At 43.0% G+C, this 22754-nt stretch overlaps 1 protein-coding gene across 4 annotated transcripts in view; it reads left to right on the top strand.

Annotated features, from left to right (window-relative positions):
* The window catches only part of LOC126921068 (ankyrin repeat domain-containing protein 6), a 133487-nt gene that overhangs the window by 106835 nt on the left and 3898 nt on the right, over positions 1-22754 (top strand). For all 4 annotated transcript variants that reach the window (XM_050732281.1, XM_050732282.1, XM_050732280.1 and 1 more), the window contains one exon: positions 22205-22414. In XM_050732281.1, the coding sequence (XP_050588238.1) occupies positions 22205-22414 (210 nt within the window). The remainder of the gene's footprint in view (positions 1-22204; positions 22415-22754) is intronic.

Genomic DNA, 22754 nt, shown 5'->3' with positions numbered 1-22754 from the left:
TTCAGCGATGTTGCACGTCGTTGGAGAAAATATAACGCGATGGCTGTGCGTCGTCGAGCTATGGGACAGAAAACGCGTTGCTCGTTAGAAATGCGAAATGATGGATGAGAAGCCGGAGATCGGTGACGATTGATACAAAATTACTTTCGTTCCATATGCAATGTCCCTCGAGATTTATTATTTTTCTTTTTATGTACATCCTCGGGACACTGTTCTGTAATTCCTTAAAGAATTATAGGTACGAATTAATGTGACAGTTTCGAATGTAAAAGGAAAAATAAATTATCTAGATGGGAATTGAATGTAGGGACATACGTGTTAAATTGACAGCTGTGATTACGGCGCGTCTCTTCGTTATTAATAACGTCTCGATTTTTAATTAATAAGCATAATCGAATTCATCAACTTCTTGTTTATTCGTTCCACGGTAGTTCCTCTCTTCCTTAAGACGTATCTTAATTTCGCTTCGAAAGCTATGCGACTCGAGAAACATTTCATTAATAAAATTTATTAGTCGCGAAAAATAAGTCGTATTCGCGAGACAGAATTAAGTTTTGTCAGTTTCGATTTATAACTCTAAAAACACGTTAAAGAAGTTGTTGGTTGTGATAAAAAATGAAACTAAAATGAAAAAAGAATCGCTTTCATATTCGGAATACTGTATACCGTCACAAGCAATTCATATAAATTATACTAACCTAATAACTCATTCTAAGACTATAAAATTGTCTCATAATCTCTCCTCTATTCGTTCCTTGGCGTATCGTCAAACCGTGCGACTGGTCATCATCATCTCTCGAAATAAAAATCGACAAATCGAAATAGAAATCGAAATTCTTGGAATCCTATAAGAAATACAAAATATCCTGGGACAAGTTGGCTTATTCTAGACGCAGACACGCGCGTACGATTGAAATCTTGGTGGTGATAGTTAATGATAGAAGATAGGCGTGCGAGTGTACGAGTCACGTTTATTCGCTGAGGAACCAGTGTGGAAGTCGGCATGTAATCGCGATGCTCGACGAGCTAAATACGTCGACAACGGCAGGCAAATAAAACGCGTCGACAACCAGGTGACTCGTACAGGAATGTGGATCGACCGATTAGAAAATTGAAAAGAGCGGAAGCGTCGTGGGAAGTGTCTCGTTTCAGGCAGATCTTCCACCGTGACAGGAATAAATTTCATTTAAATAAATCGAAAACGAGACGAACTTCGTTAATTAATAATTAAGTCTCGCATTTTGACAGGCGTTTCACCGGCAAAATGTTGTACGTGCTTTCGCATAGGAAAGTGTATTTTAATCAGTCGACGGCCGTGAAACCGAGATTTTTACCGGCAGCCGAGAGATTTAGCGGTGAAATTATTGTGTAAAAAAACTGCAGTTGAATGATTTGTAGTTAGAACTGTAGTATCGATGTAACGGGAGACAGATACTTCGTGAAGTATAATTGGTATCTGTGATACAGGATGTTAGGTGTAAAGGATACGTACGATTAGCGTGGTAATAAGCGGTAGGTTGTATGTTGAATTAACTGACTTTTATTGTTACAAAAAGCGTTCGTTGCCTTGCAAGCGGCATAATCTTCTCACTATTATTGAAAAACTACATTAGCCGAAGCTGAAAAACACCAGCCATACTGTTTCCGTTAAAAAACCAACTCGAAATAATTTCACTTTCGTCTATCTCGTGAAGTTGAAGAGTATCTAAGGAAATCTCAAACGTTTCTTTCAAGCTATTTCAAGAAACATTTAACATTTCGTTAACATCTATTAATGTCCATTACGGCGATGAAAGTGGCCAGCCACAGTTGTAGTGGTGAACGACGTCCAGAAGAGACTTTCGTGTCAGTCCTTGAAAAAGAAACGAAGGAGAGAAACCACAGCATGACTGGAAGGACGTTATACAACGTGAACGTCCACCGTTCAGGGCGCAGTGTCATTACGTCGTTTATTAAAATGTTTTTCCCAAAATGTTGCTGCGGGAAGGAAGGAAGGGAATGAGCGTGGAAGATCGTACTTTGCAGAATTAAGGCGGATTTTAAAAGCGTTATTTCGTAATTTATCTCGAGGTTCTCCGTGGTTGCTCGTTTCGTAGCTGTTACTCATAGGAAAAGCTTGAAAGCTAATCTAAATCTTTTTCCTTAAACCTTCAGAAATTAATCGCAAATAATAACTGTAACTCTATTCGTATTTGTTAAGATGCTAATATCTTGTCATAATTCTATACGAATACCAAAATTGCTGTAAAAAGCCTGCTATCAAATTCTTACTGCTACTAAATTACTATTAAAAGCGTCGCTATTAAAGTCACGTATCGATTAAAGCCAACGTCGTTAAAAGGTTAATTAAATCTCTTAGAAATTACACAATTTCGCGCAAGTACTTCCTACGAGCGAATTTTCCAACGTAACAGCCACGATAGGGATCTCTCTGTACTTTCGTAATAAGGGTCGCATTATCAAGATTACAAAAGACCTTGGACGATGGGCAGTTTGAGAATCAACGGTAGGTCGACGCCATCGCTGCCCGTGGCGAGAATAGACGCTGATGGCGCGTTAGCCTTGATAATCTCGACTATCTCGGACAAAGTGTCTTGCATGGTACCTCTGCGTTCATGCAGTATCATTACTATAGTAGATCAACGGAAGTGTAGTCGCCAGTCTTCTCGAAGCTGTCACGTAACAAGTATAGCCCGACACTTGGCGTCGTTCTACGGTACGTCAGATTTTTTTGCCCTTCGATATTAGCATTCAGCGACCGGACGTTGATGCGCCAACCGCGCTCAGAATTTCATTTATTTACGTCCGATGAATCGTTACCATGTTCATTCAGTGGGAAACATTTAAAGCTGGAATTTCTATCTTTCTTTCGTTAATCTGCTATCTTGCGATGTCGCGTGCCCTTCCATTCTCACCGAACTTTTCTTTTTCTTTTCTTAAAACTCGTCAACCTGCCGTGTCTCCTCCACCACCGAGCCAATCGACTATTCTATCTACTCGATTTAATTTCCACTATTCGCCGAACGGGATTTCTTTGCTGGCGGAGCTTTTTCGGAGAATGTTTGCAGCTGCGCGATGATTCGTTCGACCAGTTTAAAACTACACTTTCTTGCGTGTACTCGTTTACTCGGTTGATGCAAGTGGGCGGGCGTATTCTGAAACGCGTGTAACAACAAGAAACCAGCTACAACATAATGCAACTATTTTCCATCATTACGGAATCGCAGCGCGTACGCTGTGCCCGAGCTGCGTGGCCGTTTTATGCCATTTTTAGAACGTATCGTCTGCCACGTCTCGAAAGAGAGAGTATACCGTCCGATAGCTTCTTGTCTACGTCGCGCGGCGTGCCTCAACTCGCGCTTCGATTCTTCTTCGCGGAATACAACCTCTCGTTATCCGAAGCTTTTACGACCTCCAGACGCCTGCATTGAGTTATTTCTCCTTTATAAGGTATCGCTTTAAGATTTATCGAAACTTGCGCGAATTAACGGAGTAATTGATACGGAGTATTAACGAATAGAGAAATCACTACGTTTCCGATACTATCGACTTTGATTAATGTTTTCGGTTCTCCAATGAGCCCTGACGGCATAAATATTAGTCGCGATGAAAGGTCAGGCGACTTCGAGTCGACACAGTCAACGTGTTTAAAGTTCAACTCTGTTCTTTATAGTATTCTCGCGTTAAACGTCTTCTCGTTTATAGCGGTTTGAAATTAAAATTATACTGGCAGATGCTGTCTTAATTAACTCCTCCACAGAAGCAACGATTGGAAACATCGAAGACCGAATAAAACTACATTGATTTCAATTTCGATGAATCGAACCGTGTAAACGGCTCTTACAAGAAGCGTAACGAACCGGATACTCGATGTTACTGCTAACAGCAGACGGTCAATTCCCTGGTGCAACGCGCCATGCAAACGTTTCTTGTACAATTCTCGATAACTTGCAATAATTGTCGCGGTAAATTGTTGCATCCACGGTATCGGTTTTCTTTAACTCGCACCAGGCCACGAGGCAAACATAGTCGGACAAATTTACATTTCTTGCCAGGTCGTTGGAAGGTTCTACGACGGTGCGTGTCGTACGCGTATTTCGCTCGTAATAGTCGCGTGAAAGAGCGACGAAAGAGCAGGAAAGAGGCTGCTCCAAATAAAATGGCAACGCTAAGGGAAAATAACACGTAAGTTGCACGCAAGCAACGTATCGCGCACGATGTCCCGGAGGAACGGGCATAGCCGTGGAATCGAAGCTGGAAAATCGTGCGTGAAATTTATAACTAGCGAACACCTTTTTCTTTTACGTGGTCGGTTCGTTGCGTACGGTCCACAGGTGTTCGTTAAGGGAGGAAGCGAAGGCAGCGTGTAACTGATTCTTGATTTCAGACCGGTCGTTTCATTCTCCGCGTTCGCCTCTCTTTCCAAGGGGAATTCTAATTCGTGACTAGATTCAAGATAGAGCAAATGATCTTTCATGGGAAACTGTCACGTTGATACGTGTCATTCTTTCTCTTATACGAATCAGTCGGTAACATTTGCAATTTGAGGGAAGATTTCCTTCAGAAATTCTAACTCTTAACTTCTAACTCTGTACGTTCGAAACATATATTTGGAGAGCAACCAACCGCTTCATATTATTTATGCATAAACGTAATTAGTTACAAACGACACTTTGGTACTTGGTGTTCCTTATACGTAAATCTTTTTACTAACCCTAGGCCAACCATAATTTCAACACTGGTAAGCAATACGCTCGATGGCCAATTAACCGAAGCACAATCTGAGAAGCCGTTCGCCCTCGAAAACCCTCATCAAGAGAAGCGAACCTCCAAACCCAGGAACCTAACCACTTAGATCTCTCACGAAGTCCATAAAAGCCTCAAAAATCGAGCTCGTAATCGCAAATCGGTTGGTCGATCGCACGGTCGCCGGTCGGTTTCATGTTTCATAATCAAACCGTAAAACGGAGAGCGAGTATATACCGGCGGATCACGCCGGCTGAAAAGGCTCTGGCGGCGTGCAACCATGTTCCCGAACACAATAAAGCATCCGCTTTACGACGATGCTACATAGGATTTTATTATAATGTGAGATCTCCCATGCTTATGGCATGTAAAGATCAAATCCTCCATTAATACTCGTAGCAGTTAACTAATTCTTTGATCGTCTTCTTTTTCATACGATACTTCTCTCTCGTCGATAGCCGCTACTCTTCTATACCTGATATTTGTACGTTTTTCCGTACACGTACAGGGTGTTACAGATTTCTGTCGACAAATTTTTCCAACACGTTTGGCAGGCTACTTGGAACAAAAGATGTAGCAAAAACCATGGTCCTACAGGGATAGGAAAAGTAGTATAAACAAGCTGCTTAACTTCTAACGCGACTGACTATTTTTACTGCCTGTTTCCCTCTTGTAATGTCCTAACTCGGTGCGTGTAACGTTTCTTGCCCAAAACGACGTCCCAAGCCAACACGTTGGCAGAAATCTTGTGGATTGAGATCTAGAACACCCTCTAGATGTTAATAGGATATTTCACCGTTTCGAAGTTGCCGACGGCGAGTCGGCATTGTGATACTCGATTCGCCTCGCGCGAGACCCGGACTGTGCAGACACTCTTCGAGATAGGTCTCGTCGTGTAGCTGCCGTTTAACGTACGAGACGAGCGGCAACGAAAGCAGAGAACCCTTCGATCCTTCGCTTCCTGCATCTGGCTATGCCATATAACCGGGCACAATTGACTCGTAATTCATTTGCGTTGCCGCGTATCCTGTGTAATCGATGCAGCGCAGCCAGCCTCTCGTCGTTCAACCTCCACCGACAATGAGTCGCGCTGTGTCGAACGAGGAAGAAGGGCGAAGCATTTGCATGGCGGGACGATTATATCGTGCGTAACCGGGGAACAGAGATAGAAGAACAGGAAAGAAAAAAGAAGACGGACGAACGAGGACGCGAAATCGATTAAGACCCTCTTAATGCTCCCTTCCACCTCGATCCGGCGCGGTCATTTTTCATCCAGGCCGTCCTTCCAGCTTCTTCCTCTCTTCTTCCAGCCTCTGTTTACCTTGCACTCTGCCGGGATGGATCGATCTCGGCGAGTTCGACGTGCGCACGATCGAATGAGTTGAAAATCACCGCCCCGGACCGTTATAGTTCCACATGCGCTGGACAACGTGCTTGGTAGCGCGCGATCCGAGTGCAAGGCGTTCTCCACGTACATAGTTGCGCGCAATTGCATTCGCAGAAGGCTTACGGATTAGTAGGAAGTTCGTTACGAGGATTATCATTTGGTGTTTCGCGTTTGTGAGCGTTGATAGTAACGGAGGAACGTTCGGCGAGTGATGTGTTGAAGTTTGTGGTGTTGGACAGGTTTCTGTATCGCGGAACATGTAATTAATCCATTAAGGATCCAGATAGTCTATGGTAAAGTTTCATAAAGCTGTGGAATTTGAATTTTCACAGCCACAGCGTTGAAAAGCGGAATTGGAGAACGTAAATCGAACGATAATGTTGACGCAACTTAATAGAAAATTCATAACCATCGAATCGATAGTTGTGGAAAAATATGGAAAATAAAATGAAGATCTAAGAGGTAAGATCTGCATCAGCCAGGCACGGCTTCCGTACAGAATGGCGCTTGGGATAAAAAGGGCGATAGAATAAAGTAAGGAATGCGCTTGACCTCGAACCTTTAGGTCTTGGGGTTATAACCGAGTCCCTCGCGTCCTGTTTACACGGTAAAACGTTTCCTTCAGGAAGATATCTTCTTTGATAATAACGTAACAACATCCCCTGCTTTCCATACTAAACTTTCATTGCGCGATCATTATATCGCTAATTAATAGTCGCTCGCGTTTTTCCATAACATCAATTTCCAATTTCTTCGTAATTGATCTCAAATTTAAATTTGTTCTACCCTATTATGAAATCAATGAATATTCCTCATTAAAGGAATATGGAATACAGACGAAAATAATTACGACGTGAAGTCTCTACTCGCTATTAAAACCGAGAGAAATTTCACAAAATCGTACAATGTCAGGAAACGAACTGACGATTCTATCGAGCCGGAATTTTTTCCATTCGTCGTATTACACGTTTGAAATAATAATAAAATTATTTTACCCCGCAACGATAGAACTAAACCTGCGAGAAAAACGAATTGCTCGATCAAGGAACACTCGGTCAGAAATGAACCGAACCTTCGACCAAAAGCTTGGATCAAAAACTTGACGATTCTTGGGGGAAAAAGAATGCGAGGATGCGGCTGCAGCAAGCGGTTGATCTCATCCGAGGAAGCAGATCGCGGCAGCTGCGTCTGGCCCGCTGCGCGCGTATATGGAAATATAGCGTGTACCAGCCATACCGAGCAGGTGATCCGACTCTTCTTGCCGGCCACGATTAATGCGGAGCATTTTTCCCTCAGCTCCTGTGAATAATACCGGCGAATTCTCCGCGGTATTTCGCATTCTTTTCGCCGGACAAACACCGATTTCTGTGCGCGTCCGCCTCACAGAGGAAAAGAAACGGTCGAGTGGATGCCTCGCGCGTGTAATGTATCTTCCTGAGAGAAAGGAACATCTACATACCGCGAATTCAACGAATGTACCAGAGACTACTTCCAGGGAGTAGCTAATGGCCGCTGGTTGTTTCGAGCGATCGTTCGAAATCGAAGAAAATTCTCCGTTTCTTTCTTCGACTAAATCGAATGGAAAACAAAGCACGCACAATTTGGATATCTTAGTTTTCGGGGAAAATAGGAAACGCGTGGCAGTTCGAACAATACTTCTCACGGAGAAGTTGATCGCCTTTCTTCTTCTTTCTGGTTAAACGTAACCGAGCGTTTTATATTTGGAAGAAAAGCGGAAGATGAAAGACGAAAGTCTGCCTTAAGCGGATAATGACCACGCGTTTCCAACGATCATCGAGCATTCAGACAAACTCTGGATCTGTTCGTTTGTTCGGTGAAAATTACAGGTTACCTTACGAAAGTAACAGCCTATAGTTATATATAGAGTGATCATTAAAAATCGAAAGCTCTTCTAGTATATTCTTTGCTTCGTCAAATACGAATAACTGAATTCTTTTATCCCAAAAGGAGGAGGCAAGCTACGTTCTATTAAACTGCACGAACAATCTTATTTCTCAGTACAGGGAGTATATTATTACGTAGAGATAAGAAGCAGTTTCGTCGCGTTTCCTTCGTCTCGCTCGTTCTTCCTACGAAATAAACGTTCAACGGTCATAATAAAAATGAACCGATGGTTACAAGCAGAAACGCGAGATTTAGAGCGTCATTCCGATTTCTACGATCGAAAGATCGAACGCTCCGATCTAGCTGACTGTCCACGCGATCGTCATCGTTATACCGGTGACTGGAACGACGTGTTGTTCGTGTAGCCAGTGTCGCGGTGACGCGACACCGAGGCAAAGCACACGGTTTCCGCGAACAGATCTGGATGCCGATTAAAGTCTCGGTGTTTGATATAGACTGCGCTGTCCGTTGTCGTCCTCCGCCTCGTCTCGCGAGAGATCGTCGGCCGCGCACCTCTCCCGTCTTACTTTTCTTTTCACCTCGTTAGAAGCTTTCTCGCGAAATCGTTAGGCCTGGAGAGTCGTACAGCGCCGTTTCCGGATCAGAATTTATAGTTTAATTAGCGTGGCGGCTGCAACGCGTATTTCAGACGTTTAACGCGGCGACAGGGGTAAGGCACCGAACAACGGTACACCAAAGCCTCGTCCGGAGACGCGAAACGCGGAGAAAGAAGATGGCTTCCGTGAAACTTCCGTCAGGATTATCTGCCTGTCCTTTACCAAATCCTCTCGCACGATAATTTACTTACCAATAACGCTAATAATCTGACGACTCGTAAATAGACCGCGGATCTTTCTGCGTTCATGGAGAATTTAATAATATAAAGATCTTAATAATATAAATCACAGAAATATGAGAAATATTTCAAGCGAAGTACTAGCGAATTTAAATGAAATTCGCGAGCAAAGAGAAAGTTAGGAGAAATAAAATTTCGTGGAACAATCTGACTGGCAGAATGAGAAACGTTTAAAATAATTAGCAGAAGGTGTACTGTGACTCGAGGCTACAAACATAGACGTTCGTACGATTTAACGCTTCGCATAATTAATGGCGATTGAATAGCGAGACTAGCGGAGAAAGTTGCAGTATCGAGAGTAATAATAATTAATAACGGTGATCTTAAGGAAAGTGAAAGTTTGCTACTTCTTTCTAGGAAGTAGTTTAAATAAATTGTAAAATACTCGAACGACAGTCAATACGAAAGTAGATATCGTAATTTTACTATATACCTGAACGTTAAGTAATATGTGTATCTTACGTTACGCTTCTATTTTCTTATTATTGATGAAACGATAATATTATGATTCGAGAGTCATAGAGGAATCGGCCGATGGGAAACATCGGTTCGGAGGTGCGGATTAGTCGTGCCTAACCGCATCATAGCGTAACGCGAGTCTAATTTACGTACAATAGGAAGGAAAAACCGGGACAATGGTTTATCAAGATGTCTATCTATCGACACGCAACGGGTGGAACCGGTATTTCTGCGATTATTGTCCTGACGTGAATGAATGAATCTAATTGCGATGCAGCAGGTTGAAAAAAGGATGTTGCGAAGTTTTCTGTGGCCGCACTACTGTGTTCGAGTAGTAACAATGAATTAGCGGAGATCGTAGATAGCCGATAAATTATTCCTTTTAATTCCCTGAAAATATTCATTTTTCTACTTTGCATAACAAACTGTTCCGTCTTTACGTATCGAATATTGTTGAAGTAATTACTTCAAGAAAAACTACATTTTTTCTTTTGTAAAAGAAAGAAAAAGATGGAATTTAATGAAAAAAAAATCAAAATAAGGAGAGTATTATTGTGCTCTTGAATATAAATTTTGCCTTGGATTACAAGGTGTAAAAACGAAAGAATTATAAGTAGATTTCTATTGCTGTTTCTTGTAGCCTCCAGCTAGAGCTACACATCAAGGTTAACTTTTTGGTAATGTCCTGCAGCTATAAATATATGAGCGTGCTCCCTATCATATTCTTATTGTATTGTAACATTGAAAGAGCGAGTATCTGGATCAGCATACACTATATCTCTACTTATAGTTATATATTTATACGTATACTTATTTCAATATATTTTTCTATTACAAATTCATCCACTCGAGACTTCCTCTATCAGTGAACCTCAACAAATATCAAAGAGTTTCCAACTATCCTATTCGAATTCCATCCACGAAGATGATTAAAGTAAATGAAATAGCTTCATCGCTTCAACGTTTTCGATCGAAATAAAACTCTAACCTGCATCCGACAGCATTGTTGTCAGCTACGGTGATGAAGAATAACGCACAAAGATATCAATGTGTGTAATCAAAGTAATTAAAATAACGTTCGATAAACACGTTGTAGCGTTATTGGTTTTAAAACGAAGCGATCGGATCTGAATAAACGTGGCCCGATCTCGACGTAATTATACGAACGAGAGATTTGATTTCAACGGTTGGAGGTTTTCTTTGTCGATAGAGGTTCGAATGGTGGCGCGTTTTCAGCCTTCGATCCTGGCATATCTCTCTTTTTCCCCTCTGATTTGACTTACGCAAGAAGAGAAAAAGGAAGAAGGCGGAGGCAGCGATGTGAGAACGTAATGATCCTTCGCAGAGGAGAGACGATCGTGGCCGCCTCGACTCCTCTAATGACTCGGGACTGATAGATAGCCTCCGCGACGATCGACAACTTCGACTCGGTACCGTGGACCTTGAATAATAAGTTACATAAATTACTCGCTTACCCTGCCCAGGTCTCGACGACACGAGATAGGGATAATGGCGGACCTTTCGGGGTAAGAATGTTACGAGTATCGATTATAACCTAGAGAATCTTAGAATCTTGACAATTTCGAATTTTCGATGTCTCAAAAAATTTCAAACATTACAATTTTGAAACTTTCAAGCCTAATGTCCGCGTTTCTAAGGAATTCCTGCGAATCTTCTCACAGCATCCACTATTCTCACCACCACCACCACCACCACCACCACCATCACTTTCGCATTTCCAATCCTCTTCCTGCCACTATTTCCACGCAAACTCCGGTAACCACAGTTCCCGAGAACGGTGTACAAAAACCACAAAACAATGCTTCGTAAAGTTCCATCTTTCCCCAATGGCCATCGTGTTTATCTGAGAAACTCGTTCTTCGATAATCATTGCGAGGTAGTTTCGTCGCTCCTCTCCTCTCTCTCTTTCTCTCTCTCCCTCTCTCTCTCTCTCTCGGCTCTCATTTCGAAACACCTTGCAATACTAGCAGCTGTCGCCTGGTAGTAGCCGACGCAACGTTTCCGCGGCTAAACGGCCAGAAAACGGCGTTCGTGCATTTTGCGTAAACAGATAACTTGTGCCGGCTGATGCATTGCGACCAGTGGAAATGTCAGAAGTTAACAATGCCAGCTTTTACTGGTGATTTAGAACCGCGTGGCTGCCGCTTCGTGGGCGTGCGCGCATTTGTCCTTACTCGCGTGCACGTCTCTTCCAAGCTGATACAAAGCAGCCACGTACAGATGGAGAACAAGACCGTCACAGATTTTTCTCTTCGGGTAACTCTCTTGCTTCCTTTTATTTGCCTTTCTTCTTTCTCTGGTTAAAGAATTCCACCGAACATCCTCTTTCTTCTCTGTTTCGAAACGCATGTCGCTTGAATGATAATGCACGGGCTTCGTTACGCTTCGAGTTTCGTTGCGTGCACAGAAACGTTATGGCGCTATGTATGTGTATTTCTGAACGGATGGAAATCCTCGAAGGAAATATTATTTATATATATTTATATATCAGCGCGTAAAAGTCATAAGACAGCTACTGTAATTATTTGGAATTAACAGTTCATCGGGCTTACTAGTTAGTTTCGCTATTGGCAAAAAGAATCTTCAAAAATGATCTTCCATTTACTGTCGCTTTTTAAACCACCCAAGTGATTCTGTTTCTATTTAATAAGTCGACGATGCTTTCCACTTAATTGTATCCATTTATATGATAAATAACGTTACGTCAACCGACGACGTAACTATCAATTAGGTAAAAAGAAAGGAACATAAGGGAGGTCTGGTAAACCTTGGTAATTTTGTACTTAGTGTTTTGCGCGCAGTATCCTTTTACAGACGGACAAATAAAAAGAAGAAGAAAAGAGAAGAAACAGAGACGAAGAAAAAGAAGAGTACAGCTATGATCTCGGTAGGAGAACAGCGTGCTCGGTTTTTCGCGATTCTTGCCGCGGAGAAGATACGAGATGCGCGCTTAGAAACCGGAATCGGTTTCCGTAATTTTCAGCGTGCCTGGACGGACAGCGATGATCAATCTTACGGTGATTCGACGCAGCTGCCTCGGAAAGAAGCGGTCTCGGGCGTCCTTCGAAAGGAAATGCAAGTAAAAGGGAATCGATTATATTCGATCGGCCACTAAATCAAACTCTTTCGTTGAGAAACGTTTCAAAAATTTCTTAGATGTGTTATAGATCTGTTGCAGGAATAACAATTTTCTTCCACGCATTTTTAACATCTTTTCTCTAATACTAGAACGCAATTACAATTCTGCTGTTTTTAATTCAATTCTCAATCTTCCAGATAAGATAATTCTTCTTATTTCCATTTTTCGACGTCGCATCGACTAAATCTCCTTCCGTGTGTCCGTCGATTTGATAAATTTCACAAGGTTTTCTCCGCCTTCTTCCGAACTAAATACTCCCTTCAGTTCCCTAGGGATCTTGAACGCGTCGCGAGGTTCGTCCAATTTTCTGCAAAAGTAGGACGCTTTTTCCGCCAAAAATTGCCTCTTGCAAAAAGTTACGTAAGTTCTTAAAATAGCTGTTTACCGGTACAGTTACAAGCAATAACCGTCCTTGTGTCGTTGTGGTCACATCGCGGACCATTGTTCCAGTTTAGCTCGAACAAACAGAGGCGAAGTCTCTTGTAGTAAAGCTTGTCAGATCGGCCAGGCGTTGTTCTTGGATCATTGAAGGAGAACCAAACGACGAATAAACATCCACGTTGAAAACGATCTCTGAATTCCCTCGGTGGATGTAAAACCGCGAACGAGTTGCGGTTGCGAAAACACAGCGTGTACTTTAAATCTTGCCACCGATCAGATATCGCACCTACTGGATTGAGCGACTTCACATTCTCCATTATTCTTTCTGCTCCTTTAAATTCTTTCTTTTTCTCTTCTTTTAAGTGGTGTTGAATTTCCACGCGTTGATCTATAAACCACAGTCACGATATTGTACGTAATATGTACAGTGGTGGTATTTGCTCTTTTCTGTTCTTTCTTTTCTTCGACGTTGCTGAAATTTTGGAAGGAGCAAGAGCAAAGGTAAATTTATATCGATTAAATTATAATATATTTTAGGATCGTTTCTTCCCTCCCTTTTCTTCCTTCTGTTCCCTTACAATTCTTCTCCATCCCCTTTCCCTTTCCGCTTCTTATCCATTCTTTGTCCTTCCAAAACAAATAAACAACAAAATGAGAGAAATTTTGACGAAAATCTCCGATCGAAGTTTATGATTGTAATAGAGAAGTTTCCAATTCACGGCAGATATTTTTCATCAAAAACGACACTTTGTATCGGAAGAAAATGATTCGCGAATTGGTGGCGCACAAAATTGCAATTTTGTATCGACAGAATAGATGTGGTTTGCCACAGGGTTTCAAGTAAATGTACAGCTTTCTGAACTTTGACTTATTCGATACCAACGCAGTGTGCAAAGTATCCTTAAATAACTAAAGAATCAACGATCAACGTAACACGGATGATTCGTTAAAGTTTCGCTTAGTTGCAATATTTCTGTCGCTTTGGTTTCCTTCGTTGAAACTGCCTTGTAAAGAGTCACGCGACTTCTGTAACAGAAAATATTAAAAAGACGATTATTAATAATGCATTTCACAAAGCCACACAAAAGTTCGATTCAATTTCTATGCAAAGGATTCATATATATACATATATACAAATAGCGTAAAATACTACTTGTATAAAAATAACATTATTACGGAAATACAAATCGTAAATACAGACTGCTATTAAGCAACCGTGGCTTTCCAATAATAATCGAAGAAAAATGCTTCGGTACGCGAAGCGAAAAGAAATGCGACTTGTGGCGTGAGTTGGTATAATGGCCGACGTATATTATGCACATGCAACAATGCCTGGAGCAAGCATCTTCTTTACAAAGCCACCGATCGGCTTTCCGAGTGGTACGTGTCAGGGACGCATCAAGGAATCTGCCCTTTGCATTCGTCAGATCCTGTTCCTGCGCCACAATGTCGATGAACGGAAACCACCGGCCATTGTGACATCCTATTGATCTCGCTGCATTTACGCTTACAATTTCTACTTAATCCTTTCGACATTATATACCAGATTCAGCTTTTTGCTTTGTATAATAAGACGTGTTCACTTCGGAGTGGTTTAATGGAATAGTTCGATCCGCGAGAGAAACGAAGCCACAGGAAAGAAGATGTAGCGATAGGCGCGTGGATTTGTCGCGAAGGGATGATGTTTTGCTTTTCTCCGCGTTTTCTATAAACGTGGATGTTAAATAGAAATATAAAGACTTGTACGGGTGAAATATAGAATGTAAATTAAAGGTAATTTGATCAAACGTATGCTACATGTAGGTGTGAAAATATGAAAGTTGAAATGGAATCTGTTTGGTGGAACACCAAGAGGACCATTATTAAGCAACCATAAATTAAGCAACAATTTTCACCGGCTCGATCTGATCACGAAACGCAGGATTTCCAGGTGACTGTTTATACATGTCAGATGCTTATCGGACAGCGTCCGTTAGCCACCTATTCTTACGATGAATTAAACCTACAACCTGCTCGTTTGCTCCTATAAATTTTCCACCCGTATTTTCCCTTGGCACAGCTGCCATTTCTTCCAACTTACTAATCGAATTAATCTTTCCTTCGCTGGAACACGTTATGTTACAACTTTATATCGCGACGACTACACGATATCGTTGTACATACGCGAGTCGAAAATGTAGAACAAAATTTTGGCGCATCGTATAACTTGAAAGGCTGAAATCACCGAACTAAGGTGCGAAGAACGAGATATGGCACGTAGAAAACGAAGCGTGTCGAGCGAGTAAAGGAAGAAAGCAGCGATACGAGGCGAGGAGTCGGCACGACGCGCGTTTCTTTAAATCGCCTCTTTAAAATATCTATCCTCGACATCGGAGGCTACATTTACAGCAACTTGCAAACGATTCAAGTAAATATCGTTTAGAAAGACAAACAGATGTAACGGTACCGCTAAACTTCGGAAGCTATAATAAGTGACATCGACAGCTTCGACTTTCAAGCGTCTGAAACAACCCAAGCAAACGACTCGTAACCGGTTCGCTGCGAGCCAAAAGATCCTCCACTTGCTTCGTTTGACGAAAGAAGACGACGAAAGGGTGCGAGTTAAAATTAGAAGAATGTCAGCTCTGCGGAGCGATGATTTCGCGCCTTGTCCGCCCCTGGCCCGCTACATTGTGGTTTATTCTGTCGGGCAAACCGCACACACGCTCGTTTTGCCTGAGAAAGACTCGTGCTTACCCGAGAGTGTGTTCCCTCGGTTGCGCGCGCAACAAAGGGGAAAAAAGCTGGAACCGTGGTGGAAGGAAGAAGAAGAAGAAGAAGAAGAAGAAGAAGAAGAAGAAGAAGCCGGCATTCGATGCGAGCTCAGAGCTAGGGAGAAGAGGAACCTGGCCGTAGGAACCTTCGCCGTAGCTGGCGAACGCCTCGATGGTCAATGAACCATGGCACACGCGACTCTCGCGCGCGCAACACGCTCGTCGTAGCGCGAACACACGCGTCCTCCGCTGCTATCTCGTCTCGTTATTACGCACGATACGACCCACTGATGGATCGATCGAATCGATGCGCGGCCGGAATAAAGGCGTGATCGCCAGACTTCTTTTTCTTCGCCTTGATTTTCCTTGACCAACCATGGGTAGACGGTTTGTGCGCCGTTTCTTCTTGTCCGCGCGTGAACCGCAAAGCATATAGGTAGAGAAAGACGAACAGGAAATGGGACCAGAAGAGCGTTTCAGAGATGGGATGGGCATCTGCCTCGTGGCGATTGCTCGCAACTTGTTTTTCTTTTACCGGCCAACCATGGGATTAGAATGTGTGAACGGCGGTAGTTGGACGAGGATGATGCCGGTGATCGAAGTTGATGATGCCGGCCGTGAATGGAGAGGATGCAGGTTCGATTCGATTTCGAGAAACGTGAAGAAACGGGAGAATCTGATTGTGAGAAAATTTGGGAAAGGGGGAAGTCCTGCAGCGGCTGTAAATTCGCGTGTCATTGTATTTGCTGTATTTGCACTTATACGCTGGTTAATTTGATCCACAAATATGTATGTACATATAGTTTTTGTTTAATGGTACTTTCGCACGACTACGAGAATTTGATGCGAATGAAACGTACAAGTGTGGCGACCACGCGCGAGACAAATTGCATCTAAGATTTTAATTACGTTTAGTCGTTATCATGCGCAGCGAGTTCTACCGAATAGATGGAATCGACGTAGCATAACGCGCAACACGGAGTCTCATGGCAATTTATACGTTCCTTTAAATAGATACTTTTACCTCGAAGGTCGAACCAGTGATTAGTCTTCTTTGAGTTTCATTCAAGCGTGGTATAAATGAAACGCGATTCCTTACGGTAATCTGTTAACTTTTTTAAACGAGTACGCTTCTAGTTTTATAATATAAACGGCGATTACTTTTCATAGTACCCAAAGCTATCAAACCAACTTATCGATAAACTTGATTAATCTAAGAATATTTATCAAATTCTGAATAACCGAGATTAAAAGAAATCTGATAAGTATCTTTATAAAAATTACTAAAGTTATTAAAATTCTCTCTGTCTCTCTACTTGTTGGTGTTTAGCAACGAAAATTGGTCCGCGACTTCTCCCTAAAGCAAAAAGGTATTACATAATTGGTCCACTTTCTCTTGCCATCTTATACGTACAATTGCCTGTTGTTAGTCATCGATAATTTCGAGGATCAAAAATATAAAATTTGACATTTGAAACATATTTTCTGACCGATACGCGTAACACGATCGATAGAATCGATAAAATCGACGAGCCTCCTGATCGACGTCATAATGTCCCAACCAGAACATCGACGATCTAACAAGCAGGAAACGAGAACTGGCTTGAAACTGTTTAGTCGATGGCACTGAAGGCCTCGTGGCGATTGTTAAGGATTTTCCAGGCGGACATGCGCGCTTCGAGGACCTCGCTTTGGCGATTAGTCTTCTTGAAGTTTCTTAATCGTTCGGCGGGGAAGCCTGCAGCGAGTCGATCAGAGATTTTGATGAAGTTCGCTGGTTGTTACGCATAACATGTCCTGATAGATGGATGGTCTTGACGGAATAAAGGTGTAATGTTCTAAGGAACATAGGAACTGACGAGCAGGTAATAGGATACTGCTCGAGACCGTTGATGACACCAGCCTGATAATAGATGCCGATGCCTTTCGAATTCATCTTCTTTCTAAAAAAATGCACGCGAATCTCGAAGAAAAATGAAACGTAATCGATGATCACGACGTCGATTAATTACGTCGACTGTTGAAAAATACTTTCTATTCCGGTCCTTGAGAAAGATACCAAATCCTATTCTACGAATCTCTTCTGTACAGCTATATTCCTGATGGAAAAGATACCGAAGAGTTGCGTGAAAGAGTCTGGTTGGAAGAATCATAGATAAATGTACGAGATAATTCTACGAACGATGTCCTAATGTTCGGACGATATGGATACGCTTTCGACGGTGCAGGATAAAATTCGAGAGAAACTCTAGCAAGGTTCGTTGTTACGTAGGTATTCGCGAAATTCTCTTCGCTCGCATCAACATGAACACGCTCCTCGATAATCATCGCGAACGGTACAGGAAATTCTTACAGGTTACATTCCGACACGATCTGGATGCTCTGGATGCAGTCACCATGACAATACATTATGCATGTGTTTCTCGGGGCTGCTCGACTCGTATGATACGAAAATGACAATGCTCTTACAAATTGCTCTACGCAACGTCTACCAGCTTGTTGCATTCTAAACAATTTTTCGTTGGACGCTTTACAGAGAATCGTTCAAATTCCAAAGGACACGACGTTGCAGACCCACGAAATTTCTCTCTAAAAAAGAAAAAAGAAAACTATTCCGGTACTTTTGAAAAAACAGTTGTGGCAATTTAATTAATCTGAATCTACAGGAGCCGCCCAACTAGCGAAATCCACCTACTTCTCTCTCTGACGAGAAACTCGCCGATCCACCCCGAACTAACGAACCCTCGATTCTCCTTGAGAGCCACCCTGACGCGAAGAGAAGACAATGCAGGAGGTAGGATCCGCGAGAGGAAAAAATAGGATGATGCATGGCGGTTCTGGCGGCGACTTCCGAGTCCTCCGGAGGTCCGTGAGCGTGCACGTACGTCCACGCGCTTCGACGAACAACGTTCTCTTCCTGCGGTTGAGCGATAGCATCGTGATGACCCTTGGAGCAGTCGCCTCGAAAGGCCACGCTTGACCCATCCTGCTCGCGTCGTTGTCCACCAGGTATATAGCTATCGACGTTGGCTTGGCCGACGAGGCGCGTCGTGATCGCGCCTTTCAGGGTCAACGAAGGCCTAGAACAGCGAAAGCAAGAAGAAGACACCGGGCCGGCCAGGGAGCACGGAGAAATCGTCTGCGAGAGGGTTCAACAGCCTGGATAAATATATAATAAATCATACGAAGCTATGGAGCCAACCGCCGGCTATTATTATCACGTAGCTCGGTGCTGTTTCTTCCGATGAAAACAGGAGGAAATTCATTTTCTTCGAGTATCGTTCGCTGTGTACGATTGAATACGATTGTGAGATGACGTGAATGAGGAAGCCGCGCTAAGTGTACATATCCATCGGTGAACAGAGACGTTCGCGTACGCGCTGTCTTCTGTCGTAGTGATTTAGAACCTGATGCATTTAACGAACTCCTGTCCGTAGTTGGAATTAGCTGTACGGTTATTGGCGGATTCTCGTCGGTGTTTCACGGTAGCGAGCTGTCTCGCTACCATGTTTTAGCTTCGTGTTTCGTGCGAGTAGCGTTTCTATTTTTTATTTTTTCTTTCTTTTTCGTAATTGTATCTTTCCAACTCGTTTCGAATCGACTGTACGATTCAATTTGTCTAGAACAAAGAGCAACGCGTATTTGTAAATTCCGATGGCTGAAATCTGGAAATTACCAAGTGCTATTTATATTTGCCGATCGCTACGTCCGTACCTGTCGTGGCAGCATCCCTTAATCACTTAACGAGTTAATTCCAATATTTTCACGATAATAAGTACAGTTACCTGTCGATTAACGTGCCATCGTTCTCTGTGCCACTTTTACCCGCAGCCTCCTGCATTTCTCTAAATCGTTTACCGGGCAGTACACGCGAACGCATCGCGTGTAAGCCAGTCATCGGTAAATATGGTATCAGAAGGTTCAACTTTAACCCAGCAAGGGGCGAACAAGCACGAGAAACGGTCGTTGGTCGACGCGTGAGATTCATCGACGAGAAGCCCGCGGAAATTTCTTTCGCTTCTTTTCGTGGAAACGCGGAGAAAAACGTGATGGCGAGACGGCGGTGTTGCGATCATTGACGTCACTGCGTGAAACCGATACGTGGGCTGGGTGTTTCGCCGCGGGACACCAGCGGCAAATTGTCCGTGCAAAAGCAGAAAATCGAGGCCGGGAATACCGCGAGGTGTGCACGCCGCACGAGTTTCGCGCAGAGAATTTAACAACGTAGTTACAGGCCATTTCGTTTCTACATACGTACGTACATCGGAATTAGAAGCAAATTACGTATACATAGGTTTTCTGATAAAAAATACGGACCATAGCAGGATTATTTGCGTTAATGTTTTTCTCGAAACGGTAAAGATATTTTTATTTCGCAGGGTAACCGTTAAGGTTGCGTAGTTTTTGCAGATTTTTCCTCTTTTCGCGTGGAAGAAAAAGAACGACTAGAGTTTTCTCTGCGTCGATTCGATGTACGTATGCTCAACCCTACCTAACAAGATTTTGCTTGGCTAATGAGAAAAAAAGTCACGATAGATCGCAGTTTTTCATTCTAACGAAGGTACCAAGGCTAATGACTGCTATAAATTGATTGCACGATGGCGAACCAACGGAACAATGATAAAACGAGAAGTAGTGGGAAACGGGTACGGTAACTGGCGAGTCGCGTGCTATCGCAAAGGGTCGGAAGAGAAACATTTAGCGTTTATATCAAAGTTATCGAGCGTAAATGATTAAATACACAGCGACGAAATAGTATCTCGATAAAACGATATAATTTTCGCATCGCGCCGATGAAATTAAATTCGTTATCTCGTTTTAACGAACCAAGAGGAGAGACAACGAATCTATTCTCAGATTCGTTCGAATAAATTTTCCTTACGGAGAAAAGAAAGCCCTTGAAAGTTCCAATTTTTTCGCTCTTCCTCTTCGTCCTGTTTATTTTATAGATTTCAATCTCCTCGTTTCGGATGAAAGTAGAATTAAAGCCGAGCTATAACGTCTACCATTAAATCGAAGAAGATAGTCGCGTTTAACTTTCTCATCGACCACTAACGGTATTCATTTACGTCGTTGCCATAATATCGAGCCACTCGTAACGCGGATTATGACACTCGATTCGGCCAAATCTAATTTCAACTCGAATTCCAATCTTGATCCTTCGGTCCAAACATTACCAAATATAAAACACGCCCGAGGATTATCAAAAATGTATGGAAAGTAAGTACCTCTCGTTTTTCATACGATTTTAACAGCGGTAAATGCCTAATCTCAGCGGAAACTGCTACTAAAAATGGTTGTAAAACGCAGGATCGAAAGACTGTAAAATATAATTACGGGATCGGTGGCCTTGTTGTCGTGAGATTATTTTTTTTTCTCTTTTACAATATTCTTCGCTATAGATTTTAATGCATCGTTTAAAGATGGGCGATTCGATACGCGAATTCGCAAAATGGCATATCTTGGACGTTTATCCGAACGAGTGGCGAATGGAACGTAGCGCGTACAGAGCTGATCTAAATTGAATAGGCATTTTGTGACGCAGCGCGCGACACTACCCACCCTGAAGGGAACCGCCCACGATAAACTTGGCCGGATCGCTCGAGCCACGCTCGAGATTTCACGTCTCCATTTAGCTGGTTTTCCCTTCTGCACGTTTACGTGTTCCTACACGCTTTAACTCCGCGATTGACATGTTTACCAGCCTGCAAATATAGTTTTATCGCGGAGAATACGGTGAAGGGAAATGACCAGGTTGTAAAGTACGTGCCGATCCTTCGAAGCTTGTAAGGAAATAACTGGACCTGTAAATCGAGTCGTTAGCTTAAAGCATTCACAGTCAACGCGATATTTTATACGCGATTTTTTCCATTCAATCGCGTTATCGAATTCTGTTTCGTCTAAAAACGAAGTTTCCATCGATACTGGTTTTCCTACGCTTTCGCGTAATTGATCGTTAAGATTCGCGTTAAGGCGAATCGATCAGTTCGTAAATTCATCGTTGTCCGTAAACTTCTGTTCGCGATACTCCTAAAAATCGACGCTCTTAAATCGCTGGCAAATGGTGATTCGCCGAACCAGTCGCGCATTATCGATACGTCGAAAACAGAGCTAAACGACCGCGAATAAATTATGCCGGGATATATCTCTGTGGAATAAATAAGAAGAAGATACGACGTATGCGTTGCACCCGAGCTTCGTCAAGCTCTCTGACCGTCGGTTCCAGCGTTTCTCGGCAAAGTAAATCAATTAATCGTCATTACCAGTGGTCGGACAGATAGCTACGAATCGGTGAGGAACACAGTTGGAACGGTGATTAACGATCTGTCGTCGTTTTGCCCGATTTCGTATCCGATACGACGAAGAGACCGCCGCGCCTGTCTATATCAACAGTAAGTAATCCTTTGCTTCTTTTTTCCCTTTTCCCGGCTCGTATCCCCTCGTCCTGTTGATCCAGTCTCACCGACAAGCGCGGACAAGCTTTGATCGATCGGTATCATCTTCGAGCCACGTTTGTACTTCGTTCGACTTCGTCAATCGATCGGCGCGTGTTTCAGCATGGAAATTCAGCGTTGCACGAGGCGTCGTGGCGCGGATACAGCAGGACGGTTGCCGCCCTGGCGAAGGCCCTTGGCACCCAACGAGCACCTCTACACGCGAGAAATCTGGCCGGATTCGCGCCGCTCCACCTCGCTTGCCAAAATGGCCACAACCAAAGCTGCCGCGAACTCCTGCTGGCCGGATGCAATCCCGACCTTCAAAACAACGTGAGTAACAGCTTCGATCTCTTCCCTTTGTTTCCTCTTCGTTGCTCTCTTCCGTACGTACCTCCTCCTTTCGGCCTTTCGAAGTTTGCCGACTTTAACGCGCCTTCAAATGCGCTTTCGTCGTGTTTCGTTTCGCCAGTATACGGAAATTAATCGGTGAGATGGTTGATTCAAAAAGGGTTCGATCGAGCGAGGGTTTAATATAGGGTAATCGAATTGAATTGAACATGAGATAGTTAGGTTTTTAGACAGTTGAGGCTTGTTTGAAAAACGCGTGCCTAAAACGTGTCGCGAAGAGTAAGCTACGACGAGTGTAAACAGCTAAAACCATTGGAAATCT

Source organism: Bombus affinis, chromosome 10 (assembly GCF_024516045.1).
Source record: "Bombus affinis isolate iyBomAffi1 chromosome 10, iyBomAffi1.2, whole genome shotgun sequence".
Taxonomy (NCBI): domain Eukaryota; kingdom Metazoa; phylum Arthropoda; class Insecta; order Hymenoptera; family Apidae; genus Bombus; species Bombus affinis.
The sequence above is the reverse complement of the archived record's forward strand: the minus strand, read 5'-3'. Positions and strand labels throughout refer to the sequence as shown.